This window comes from Anarrhichthys ocellatus, unplaced genomic scaffold (assembly GCF_004355925.1).
Source record: "Anarrhichthys ocellatus isolate YVR2014 unplaced genomic scaffold, GSC_Weel_1.0 scaffold11, whole genome shotgun sequence".
In the NCBI taxonomy this organism is placed as follows: domain Eukaryota; kingdom Metazoa; phylum Chordata; class Actinopteri; order Perciformes; family Anarhichadidae; genus Anarrhichthys; species Anarrhichthys ocellatus.
The window spans coordinates 6,625,417-6,638,912 of record NW_022280041.1 but is presented as its reverse complement, the minus strand read 5'-3'; the positions used below and the strand labels follow the sequence as shown (position 1 = coordinate 6,638,912).

At 41.3% G+C, this 13,496-nt stretch overlaps 1 protein-coding gene across 21 annotated transcripts in view; it reads left to right on the top strand.

Moving 5' to 3' along the window:
• LOC116385337 (adhesion G protein-coupled receptor L3) overlaps positions 1-13,496 on the top strand; it is a 188,225-nt gene that overhangs the window by 85,629 nt on the left and 89,100 nt on the right. For all 21 annotated transcript variants that reach the window (XM_031850686.1, XM_031850685.1, XM_031850702.1 and 18 more), the window contains one exon: positions 12,804-12,913. In XM_031850686.1, the coding sequence (XP_031706546.1) occupies positions 12,804-12,913 (110 nt within the window). The remainder of the gene's footprint in view (positions 1-12,803; positions 12,914-13,496) is intronic.

Below are 13,496 nucleotides of genomic sequence, written 5' to 3'. Positions count from 1 at the left end.
ATTAGGTTGCTGCTGCATACAATAATATAACTCAGCTAAGTAACAAGGTACCATATTACAAGTAATAAAAAAGGCAGAAAACAATGCGGTTATATTTAAATAGTAATGTTATCTTTGAATTAGTTAGTAATAGCACTTCTCCTTTCTTATAAAGCAAGCATGTTTGGCCTTATTATGGCCTATTATTTATAAATACAAAAAATACAACATTTTAACTGCACTAAAACTGTTAGTGCTGCCAATGCAGAGAAAGATTAAAGGAATACTTTAGAAATCTGAATTCTAATTTTCTCCTGTGGTCACAACATCATATACATGTATGCCAAAATGGCAGTCACTGTTAGGAATACTGTAGAATAGTTTAGCAGCTATTAATAGTATCTAGTGAATCAAATGTAATGAGAACTCTTTACAAATATTACTTGTTTTACTGAATTGATAAATCCATCATCTGTTTTCTACAGAAGTCAGCTCCTTCATACTTCCATGTGAATGCAGTATTTTTGTCTCTGTTGGTACCACGTAGAAATGGTGGTGCCTCTTTATCCACAAGCCTGGACAAAAACGGATCCTGGGAGCTTTGGTATGCGGCATTAGAAACCACAGCAACAGAACTCGGTTTGAACTTGAGAAGTCTTTGTGACAAACCGTGAGGATTAAGCCCAAAGTTAGCTTGTCTACCCACTAATCCTGCTTCATGAGACAGGACTCAGGTCATCATAGATACCAGAAATGCTGGAATTAGGTGTGGATAACACATTTTATGTTCTGTACAACAGCACAACAAAGTGTGCTCCAAGAAACTGTCATTTCAAAGAGCTACGCAATAAATATTCTGCTACAAAACAGACGTTGACACCAAATACATACCGGAGTTGGGGAAACAAGCCGAGCAGAAACAAACAGACAGGATGACGCTCTCTAGACTTTGTTTTCCCACCTGATTGCGACCCTCTTCCTCAGGCTGTATTTCACAAGACCTGGTATGTAAGAGAAGGAGAAAAAAAAAGAAAACAGCTTGACTTCACTTGACAAATTCGATGGGACAGTGGTGCTGCGTGGGGTGAAATACAAGGAACGCCTTGTCACCTCTATGAGTACAGGAAAAGGCCAGAACTATATCAGTGTTTGCACTTCTAATTCCCTGCTTGTTCACCTTGCTTGCTCACTCCTGGTCTGCCAAAACGCAAGCTGTGCATAAATCTGAAGCAGTCTCACCCAGCGTTCATGAAGCAGGGCTCCTTAATTAACGCAACGGAGGAAGATGTTAATAAAACAGAGAGTTGACTCTAGTGCTTAAACAATTATTCGATTTATTTTATTATTTTTCAAGCAAACTCTGTGTAGAAATCCGAGAAGAAAGACACTCCTTAAAACCCCAACTTGGCTGAGAATCATAACATCTTTAAAGTTTTCTTGAGTGCTGAAATGATCCAGTGATAGTCGTCTCTTCATCCATGGGAACTTTGCAAAGAGCAACTGCTATCGGCTGATTCAGCATACTTTTAATGGGGCCAATTTGTCAAAATGTAAACAATATAATTTGCAGTTCATAATTTGAAAAGCTCAGTTATAGAATTATTAAACGGTTGATTAATCAAGCAACAGAATGATAGAGAAATCGATAATGAAAACACTCATTAGTTGCAGCTCTCATTAACTGTGACATCCACAGATAATGTTTTAATCATTCTCTACATGTTTATGAATAATGTTTGCTTTTAAAAAGTCTATCTTAATAAGGATCTTGCAATGTTTAAATATGTTACTGTACTCAAGGTGTATTTTTGCCACTGCTGCCGTCCTACCATCAACATACCGTAATTGATACGTCTTGTACTAAATTAGGGCCTTTGTTCCTTTATGGGCCAGTAAATTACTTTCCTCTCAGACTGAAGTTGTGACTGACAGTACCTTGGGCATATTGACACAGGAGACAGGAGAGTTCAGTCAAGCCCAAGCTTTTAATCCTCAGCCATGCTTCCTCCAGGACGATCCCCTAAGACCCGCGGTGATTTCCTGCATGCCAATGCACGCCTTGGACCCTTGCCGAGCTATCGACGCCTGACCCCCCTCCTGTATCGAACGCTGAGGTTACTCATAACCCCTGCTCGTCTTTCATTATTGAGATGTGAATGAGGAAGGTCGGTGAGGAGGTGGTGGTGGTGGTGGGGGGGCTCTTATTGATCGGTCAACACAGGAATATTTAATTGTTGCTTGGCTGGCGCTGCCAAGACACTCTTCTTCGTGACAACAAAGGTGGCCATTTTGAAGGTATAAAAAGGGTGAAGTGAGCATGTAAAGCTACAGTTTGAAATGGCTGGTTAGAAACCTGCAAGGTCATGCTCGGTCTCCGCCGTTCTGTTTGTTTGACTTGAAGGATTGTGAAACCGCAGCTGTAAGGAGAGGTTTATTTCTGGCTAAACCTCGTGGCTTGTGTAGACAGAGCGGTTTGTTATTAGACGTACCTATTCGGCCCTTTGTCATGTGAGGTAATTAGAAGCTCAACACACTCCTAGAAGCTAAGCACCATGGGAGACCGTTAGTGAAGCAATGCGGTTTTAGGCTTTGAAACAGGGGCTTTGAAGACGGAAAGTGCTGGAAGCACATCCCGGCCCAAGTCGGACATTGGAAGTTACCATGGTGACAGCGACTAGAAATGAAAAATCTGTGCTTAAAGGCAGGCCTTGGTGTGTGTGTGTGTGTGTGTGTGTGTGTGTGTGTGTGTGTGTGTGCTCGCTTGGGAAAGTGAGAGAGGTAAAAAGAGATGGCGGAGGGGATCAGTGATACAGTTTGCGTATTGATTTGTGTGTAGATTATAAATACAGAGAATGGAGTGCTATTTTATTTGAGTGTTGCTCTGAGTAGTTTTGTATTCTTTGTGCAGACAAACCTCAGACTTTCCTCCCATTTTCTCAAAATAGAGATTGAATAATGGTCCAAGGAAAGGATTAGAATCTTTTTGTTGCCGCTGCACAGTGCATGCAGCCACATAAGCCCCCCCCAAAGAACTTCTTTGACTCGAACCAGCAGCAGATGCCGCTCTTTGTGCGTAACAAACAGGACTCGACGCCTTAAAAAGTCAAAGCAGTGGCATTTCTGCCTTTCTTCTTCTGTTCCCCGTCCGTCAGTCTGAAGGCCAGCACAGCAGTGGGCGCCACTGGGGAGCTGGCCCGGAGAATCTGACGCTCGCAGAGATGCTCTTGAGATGGGCTCAGAATCTCAGCAGGAGCGGTTCAAAAGGCTAACCGTGGTCAGCAATTCAATGGGGCCTGTCACTGGAATATTTCGGAATGGATTCCTTTCATGCTGTAGAAAGAGTGCATTGGGTGTGTGACTGCACGTGCATGTTCGAGTGCGCACAAGCCTGCCTGCAGAGATGCAGGTGCTCATACACGCGGCTTCAATTTAGCCACTGATGCACAACGGTGCACACTTCAGAAATCTTGCTTCACACCTTGCACATCGAATTATTGTTTTTCTTCAATATGTGACACATTCATATGACTGTGGTTATAGAAAATAATATGACCCAATCCTCCCTTTTACACGCCCCCTCCCCCCTGAAATGAGCCTCAGCCTAAAATGGGCCTAGAGGCTGAAAGTCCCAAGGGCCTTTGCTGGGAGATAAATCAAGCGTCACCAGGAAGGATAGGGAGCAGCATCATTTGTTGGCAAGAATAGAAAAATTCACCCTGGAAATCGTAAATCATTAGACGGGCAGGCCCCAGTGAATAAGCCTCACCCACCAAACAAATCGATTGGTGAAGTTATTGGACATTTCAATCCTCCCGTCTGCCTCCGTACAGGCACCTGGAGGGACCCTGTGGGCGTTAGGATTTACATACACGTACCCGGAGATTAGACGCTTCCTATTTTTGACAGATATTTAAATCAGACGCTGAGCTTTATTTATTTGTATACTTTTAATGGAAGAAATGTATTGAAACGAATATCAGTGTCGGCAGGTCAGCCTGTAAATGTTGTAGGAGTGAAAGTGCCGATCCAATCAATGCCTATTCTCACAGCAACAGCTTCCAAAAGCACGTCCTAATTAACTATTGTCCCGAAGAAAGCCTTTTCTTTTTTTACCAATTCTGACTTCGTTATAATCTGTATAATAATAATATACCCACTGCTTCTGATGACTTTATTATTCATGCCAGTTACATTCAGTCCTATATTAGTTTCCAGGTTCAGAACTGTACTGAAGTTGTTTGCTCTCAGAAATGCCGTCCATAAAATGTAAATGCCTGATGGACAATTGACATGTTACTTACTGATCATATCTGAGGGAAATAGCTACCCTCGTGGGACATGATATTGTATCTTATGAACTGTTACAAATTGTAGGTTGAGCTGTCAATCCTCCATGGCAGAAATCCCTGTTGCCTTGTTTTAAATGAGAGCAGTCTGGGGAGATATTGACGGGAAGTGTCTGTGCTGGCTTTTTAATTATCCACCGCCATAGCTGCTGCATGATAGAAATCCTATACCTCTAGCATGTGTGGTGACATCATTTACATACACCTCTGCTATCATTTCAATAAACATTAGTGATGGATTCAGTTGATTCACAGAAAAAATAAAAATAAAAATAATGCATTATTTAGTGGAATTTTCACCCTGGCTACGAGACTCCGGTTCAATGTTTGTGTGTTTCTGTGCCAGAGAAATATCTCAACTAATATTTGCAGAACTTGGAATCACAATTATGTTTTAAATAAAACATTGTTTTTTTTGTTGCTCTCTTTTGAGCTGCGCTATTTCCAAGATGCGTATCTCCCGACATCCGAGGAAACTGAGGCTGAGGCTTATTCTGCAGTTTATCTTTGCCCTTTAGAGCTAGACACTCGTTGGCTGTGCTCCGTCAGGCCACTCGCCGCCTTGAAAGCAGAGATAAGCTTTACATGTGAATGCGTTTCATGAAAAAGGGCCGAGCATTGATGTCAAAGAGAATTCATCGCGCGCTCACACACTCTATTGTGTTCAAAAGTACGATTGTATATTGGCCAGTGTGTGAAAGAATATAATTAAACTGCAAAAATATGAACTCTACAACTCATCTAAATGAATTATCATGCAAGGCCAAACTTGTGTTGTATGATTTAAACAATGCACGTTTCACTGGATTTACTTACATCAGTAATCCTAACGTTGCATTTGGAAGCGTCTAACTCCCCCCCCCACCACTCTCCAGCACGGGCCAAATTCTTACTTTAATGGAATTTCGGTGTGCACAGCCGGATAGATGTCGACAGCAATTGCGGAATCACGGATTGACCTCTCGGGCGGGGAGAGAAATTGCATCACCTAATACCTGTTGTGGCACCAAAATAGATGGATTAATTTCTAAGAGGCTAGCTGAGCAAGTTTGATCCGTCTGCAGCAGGATTACTTCTCCTTCAAAATAACAACAAGGTGTCTTATTCAAAGTTCTTTCTAAGGAATTGTATTGAGTTTGATGTGTCCCAGGGCTGAAGCTGTATTTTTAACATTTATTCCTTAAAAACACAAATCTGATATTATCTTGCTGACAAGCTGTCAAGATATATATATATAAAATGTCAAAGTTCCATATTGAAAGACATTTTTTTGCGCAGTTCACATTGGTCACAATCAATGCTTAATCCTTATACTCTGCACACAAAGCGCTCGCTTTCTCCTCTGCACATTCACTACGCTGCAGAAATAGTTTTAGCTCTCCACTTGCACTAGCAGAGTGTTTGGAGCAAGTTTAAGGTGAAGTAAACATGTACTGAAGAGCTCAGAGTTTTTTCATTTGTAGTTTTCAAATTTCCGGAGACTTATTTAAGATTCAGTAGCAGGCTTTGGTGCCACAAAGTAGTGCAAATAGAAACATGAAATATCTGAGGACCTCTCTTTCAGGGACATCCCTTGAAAGAGAATCTAATGAAACCGGTCATAATCTGTTATTAATCTGTTTAATCCCAAAGCACAGCGAGTTGGGTTGAGTAACTTCTATTTGCACTTTTGTTTCTTGTGATTTCAGTCTGCGCATGTCTTTCCAAAAATGCCTGTTTATCAAATGTTTACCACAGCTGATCAGCCCTTGTGGTGTCGGTAAACATGTCTCTGCTCTCGTGACAAACACCCTATGGTTTGGACGTCACTGTGAACAGCATCCAGTCTGCAATGCTCATCATGGGAGGGGTGCGTCCCCTGAGGATATATAACCTCTCTCTGGCCTCAACTCAAAACCATGTGTTGTCTGCCAACTACCCAGAAGATTCTGTGCACCCCGAGTCTTAGCTTTTCCTTTCCTTTTGTCAAAGAGACGTTATCTTTGCAACCGAGAGGGGTAAAAATAAACTATTTCGACTTTTTATGAAGACAATCTCAGTGCATTTATACTTTATAGGAATTTTGTGTCATTGTTTCCGGTCAGTTAAATTATTGTTTCATGTTTATTTCTGATTTTCAATGAATTCAATGGGTATTCACAATATTTAAAATTTTACAAAATACACACGACAACATATAAAGAAAGCTATGTCTGGGTTTTACTGCCGCGCTTCATTCAGGCCCTAGATTTTGCTGGAGGACAACTTGAACTTGTCGTGACCGCTGCTGTGGACATTAATCTTTGCCATGCAGAATGTTTCCATATTGACATTGGTGTTGTGTTAATGAATACACAGCCACAAGCTCAGATGTGCTAAAAATAACCTGCATACATTTCTCCTCAAAACTAAGTGGTGATATAAACTACATAAACTGTAAAAAATAAAAATAATAATAATATATATAATAAAAATCAGGATTATATCCTGGTGTGGGCTTTAGAAAGTGGGAAAAGGTACAAATAGGACAAATCTTTTGACTGTTTATATTTGTCTTATCCATCATCGTGAGCCGTAAACAAGCCGAGTCTCTTCTTTTCAGTTACAAAATATAGTTTGTCATCACCTCCGTGAAAGTGCCCGCTCGTCCAAACACGCTGCCAAACAGGAAAGCATGTGTTTATCAAGCGGAGCTTGGTGCTCCACTTTAGGCTCTTGGACTACAGCCAAGCAAAGGACCTCATGGAGGAATCCATATATATAGTCTCGGTATGTACTCCGGTTTTGTCTGCGTTCTAGTTTGATCGTCTCTCGTCTACTGCCACTGTATTTGTCGCAGCTTGTTGCATTGGGACAAAAAATACAGCTTATCTCCAAAATACAATATTAGTGAGAGGCAAAACTGTGTGATGTAGAAATGTTATGAAACTAATCTGTGTGAATGGCTAAGAGGGATTACGTTTGTCAGGAGGGGAAAAAAAGCTTAAGATGCTCTTTTTTTGTATTTATTTTTTACAAATAGCACTGCATTCATGGAAGCAGTGGAAGTCGTTTGTGAGAGATGATCAGTTAACCTTTGTTTGACCGTCCCTAATGAAACTCTTATTCCATACCTAATAGAGCCTGATAGAGGTCATTCATATAGCTCGTGCACATAAACACTCCATCTTCTCTATACCCAACAGTCACTTGGCACTTCATTCATTTCTGCTTAGTTCCACGTAGTTAATCCTATAAAAGAGGAATATGGTTGATGTTTTGTCACCCATAGTGTTTGTAAAGACAGCGTGACAGCTTGCTTTTTTCTCTAAGGTTTGGTAGCAGGTTGCTAATGCCACCAAGTAGCAAACTGTGACTATTCACATTGATCAATCATCCGTCAGGGAGCGTAGTCGGTGCATGCATGCGTTTGCCAGCAGATGTTCATCCGTGTTTGTGCGGCGCTTTGTGAACTTAATATACTCAAGGATGGTGAGCCCCCTTCAGGGCTGCACTTAAAGTACTCCACACCCACACTGGCCCATTGTACTTATGTTGTATACATTTCATTCCCCATCTTCCTCTTCTTGCTTTTTAATCTGCACTCAGCAAGTCTCTTTGGTGTTTTGGAAAACAAATTGCATCTTTAGAATAATAATGTGTTGGGTGGTAGTGCCATTATAGATCATTTTTCGTGAGTATAATAGAGGGCAGTATGCGTCTGTGTTACAAGTGCAGAAGGGCAGGGTAGGTAGTTCTCTGAATATGTCTGTGTCACTTCTCCATTCTCTCGTTTGGTTCACACCAGAAAGGAAAATCCTAAGTGTAAGTGAATAAGAACTTCAAAATACAGTGTACTTCTAAGTCGCCCTCAACATTTTTGACCCCTCCACAATTAGCCGGTTGCACTCTCCGGGGTCTTCACTCAGCAAGCAGAGTTACCTCGAGGTGACAGCACGTTATTTTGAGCAGCAGTGGGAAATAGTAGTTACTGGACCCAACTCCAGTTCCATGAATACATGTGTAGCCCTCTAACTGCTGCGTTGTTAATTGACTTCCAAAGATTGATCTACATCTATTTGCATAAAGTGAGCACATTTATCCACTCCCATGTTAAGAGTATTAAATACTCGAAAAATCTCCATTTCAGGAGCATTTTGAACACATAAAAAAAAAAAAGAAGTGATTCATTTGCAATTGACTCTGGACAATCATGCAGTTAATCTATTAAATATTTGAATCAATTGACAGCCCATGTATAGGTATAGAGTATCAGCAGATGACTAATAATATCGGTGTAGTTTCACTGAATGCGATCACATAAACCCAACCCTCACAACCAGAAGCAGAAACAGCACTTATTAAGCATAAGCATGGTTGTTACAGTTTGATTTCCCCCAGCTGAGGGTATCTTTGAAGTAACTCCAAATAATTGGAATATATAAAGAATAAATTACTCTATAGCAGCTCCACAGCAGAAAGCATGATACATAGGCTCCTTAGCCAGCTCCTGTGAACAATAGGCTTCCACAGGGACTGGTAATTCCTCTGTCTAAAAGGAGCCATACTAAACAACACTCAACAGTTGACTTTAAATACTTCCTGGTTTTACTCCAGAGCTAAACACACAGTGCTTAAGGCCATTGCTCCCCTTCTCCTTGTAACATTTTCTTGAGGAGTTTTAAAGGTTTTTCTTTTGTTTTGTGTGTGTGTAGCGCCAGGAGACAGACTGAACGAGAAAAGATGGATGCTTTGGCGTGCAGCAAGGAAAGATAATGAATGAAGTCGACCGTGGGTGGCGAAGACCATCACTAAAGCGTAATGGGTCCCAGCAGAGGGATGGGGATATTGACCCGTCCGTCACTTTGTTCCCCGCTCCCCTCCCTCCCTTTCCTTACAAATACAAACTCTCACAAGGGTGTACACAGCCTGACACACACACACTGCAGTGTACATATTGAGCAATACCAACATACACTTTGTCTTTGCGCACACACACACACACACACACACTCCAAGTCTCTAAAGCACCTTGTGCATAGTTTTCTCTTCATAACACGGGAACTAATACCAGTGTGTGTTCATTTCTTGGAGGTGGGGCAATTTGGCTGTGCTTGCTCTTTTTAACTGAAAGCAAATGGAGAGTTTGTGCTCCCTGACAGGGACTGTTTCATCAAACGTATCCGACCTGTGGGAGAACTGCACAGAGAGGCGTACCCTCAATGAGGTACGCAAGCTGGACCGTCTCCGTTCTTATGAGACTTACTCCAGGCGAACTTCTTTGATGTGAATTCTATGGAAAATCACTCGCAGCAATTCGCCGTATTGGAAGCAGATTCAGCGTTGCATTTTCTTCCTCCTGAACTTTTAAAAGCGGGCGAACCTTTCCGTCCTTCCACTTGGTTGGTATTTTCCTCCTGATATAAATCACTTGAGTTCTGAAAGGGAACGGTGGTGCTCACCAATTCTTCTTTTATGACTCTCCAATATGGACAAATCTGTCTGGCTTTGACAGCAGCTGCACCTTCCCTGTCTTAAACTACTGGCTGTTTCTTTTTGTCATTCACTTTCTTTCATTGATTCAATTATTCACCCATTCATTTATTTATTTTTCTCCTGTCAGTGGTCAATAGACTGAGGGGACTCAACCCACTTACATCAGAGGCAGCAGCAGGATCAGCCAGCGATTATAGTCATTACAGTTTGTGCTTACATAGGGCTCTTGTGCTTTGTGCCACATCTCCCCTTGTCAGCTGGCAGTCTGAGTTCTAATCTGCCAGTTAAAACAAACAGCAGATGAGGGAGCAAGAGGAAAAAGCTATGAGGGAGGAAAAGTGAAAATGCGGGAAAATGTGTCCTATTTTTCAGAATCTTAGCTGTGAGAGAGGGTTGTATCCAGATGTAATCCTTTACCATTTGCTGATAACACTTAGAATTGCTGTATTAGTTTAAATGTACCGGTACTGCATTGGAACTATTTGTTACTCCAAACTGGCCGCCATCAACTGTAGGCAATATGCTGACTATGGATAAGAACGCCATATATATTGATATGACACACACACACGCACGCGCATACGTACAGTAAACTAAGTTAAAGATTCATTTTAACTGATAGCATAGTTGTTGTTTTTTCCAAACGTTCTCTAGATATTGCAATATCGTTATTGTGAATTAATTTGGCCACGATAAATGTGTAGTGGAAATCTGATACTGTCACAGTCCAAGCTTCAAATGATACATTTCATCCTTTGTTGCTTGTACCGTGTGTGACCCGAGCTTCCGGCTTGCAGCATTTAGCCTGCTGAAGCTTCTAATCACCCGCTGTGCTCTTCCTCCTATACTGTACACCCTGCATTCCCATATTTGGATACATCACTCAGAGTGGATCCATTTCTCTCTCTCCCCCCCTGCTAGTTCAAAGGGCTCCATCAGAGCCACGGGTCTGATGAGATCCCGATTATTCCTCTAATTGGTAATTGTGAAGTCGTTGTGGCACGTGGCGTGGGCAGCTTCTCCCTGCTATTGATCCGCCTCCTGCTCTGCCATTGATTTGCACTTGATACATTTAATTGTAATTATTCCTCCACCTTATTTTATTCCACTGCAAGATGCGGGGTACTTCAGGACGCTAACGGAAATCAGATCAGGAGGTATTTGTGTGCAAAGGTAAAAAAAAAAAAAAGTACAGCAGAGGGATTGTGAATATGGGTCAAGATAGATGTTAAGGCTGGGATTAAGTTTGCAATCCATGTTATATACACATTATGTTTAATCCCCCATGAGGAAGTTATTACAAATTATGATTCAAAATCCAGATAGCTTAACTTCTAGGGCAGCAATGTTAAATCCAAAAAAAGTACATGTTGTCCTTCCACAAAATATGCCAACAACTATGTCCATTCATGTGTGTGTGTCTCTAGAATAAACTTGAACTGGTAGTAAGGAGGAAGGGTGTAGAGATGAGAAGGCTGCCTCTATAATTGATTCCCAGTTTTACAGGCTTGACCCTTTATTTATTTGACTGACATTTACTGCCTGGGAATTAACTCTTCATAGGGAGGTTAGGCCACAGACAGCTGAGTGGATTGAGTGGCAGAAGGTGACGGGGGGGGGTTCATGAACCCATAAACCTTGACTTGGCAGACCACATCTTATTACTGGGTTGCCTTGAAATCAGATGGGCCCCTTTTTGCTTGTCCCTCACTGGTTCGATTGATTAGTCGACAGCCAATCAATGTTAATTAAGGTGTAGAGAATCCTTTAATTGTGGCATATGAATCATTGTGTCGGGACCTGTCTTGACCTTCACAAGGCTTACACAGTGAACGGCCTCACTGGGGAATAAACACCTTTTATATATTGCAAGATAATGGTGAGTCCTTAAATGAGTATAGATGGACAGCGATCCTGTGTGTATGTACTGTAGCTTGCAGCAGCTGGCCTCATGAAGATCACATACATACACAATGGGTGCTCGATTACAGACTGGACAGACCCGTTTATTTGATTTTGCAACCAGATGCAGAGCAGCGACGGATCAATACTTGTCGGAACGTTTAAGAGTTAATGTTTTGAGATGAGTGTTGCTATTATGTGTGGTGAAAAAAGGCTCTCTGTGCATATCAAGTGGGGCTTTGATTGATGACTGCCCAAAACAAAATGTCACATGAGAACACCATCCGGCACCATAATTGTGTTTTTTAATGAAGACCTGCATTTGGTGTTGGAGCTGACATCGCACACACTGGATTGTGTCTACCCCCCCTCCTTTCCACTACCACCACCACCATCCATCATGCAGTAATAACAATGTGACCTGTTCATGGTTTAAAGCCTGGTTTCAGGTCCATGACTTCCAACTTTACCCCTCAACAGAAAGATGAATTTACCCATGAGATTGTCTCCTGAGCCTACAAAAGGGCGAACTATCTCCACTTTAAATGTCACACAACGTTCAATTATCTTGCCTCAATCGGGGTGGTATCTGAGATCTCTAGTCCCTTAGTTAGTCATGTGTTCCCACAAATGTAAAATATCTGCAGCAGCATTACAATCAACCTTTCAAGACAACTTAAACAAAATAGGTTTCATACATCATATAAGAAAGGGTTTACAAGAAAAATACAGATGTTCCTAGATACAACATTCATCATAAAACACCGCAACCTACCAAGTAATTTTGTTGCACAAGTAAACCTAAAAACTACTTAGTAGTAAACCTACGTTTTGGAAAATTAAAGTGAACCTGATGTGTACAAACGGTGAAGTTCCCCTTTAACGTGTCCAAATACAGTATAAAAACCCTACTCAGTTACTATGTATTGAAGGGAAAAGACTGGGTAAATCATTTATGTTAACAGTAGAGCTTAATAATCATAATCTCTGCAACAGAATTAGATGTTCAACTCCATTAACCACACACTAAACATCCGACTAATGTTGCTACTGTGTATGGTTGCCAATCAGAAGGGCAAGATTGTCTGATGTTGCTATTATTGCTCTTCTCTCTGTTTTCAGATGTAATAACCGGACCCAGTGTGCTGTTGTGGCTGGACCAGATGTATTTCCTGACCCTTGCCCAGGAACCTACAAATATCTGGAGGTCCAATATGAATGTGTACCCTACAGTATGTATTCCTTAATTCCCTCACACTCTTCAGCACCTCTATCACGCTCTTAGCCATGCTCATTTCCTCGTAATAGCGACGGCTCATCAACAACCCTATTAACATGCACGCGAGTAATGGTCTTAATGTTCAAAAATATCTTGAATGTGTCATCCGGTTCAGCGAAGCACATTTAAGATGCATCGGTCGATGTGAAGACAAGTGATGAATCCTGGAACCCAAAAAGCATAACGCCGTGTTTTAGTGCTGAAAGTATAATTGACAGTGTTGTTTACATGTGGAAAAAAAGCATTCAGTATATCCGTGTAGAGGAATATTTAGTCTGATTATCCAATGTTAAAGTCTTTATTCAAACTGACCGGAGATTAACACATTCATCATTTTCTTCATCATGCATAACGTCAATTATGTCGACATCTTGCCAGCTTACGGTCAATTTATTTACAAGTGACGTCCTCTCTGGGATATTGATTGTCTAATTTATTGATATTAAAAAAAAGGCAGATCCGAGGCATACACTGCAGATAGAGTTTAAAAGTGATACAACAGGCAAATGATTTGAGACCGATGGGAAGTATGTTGT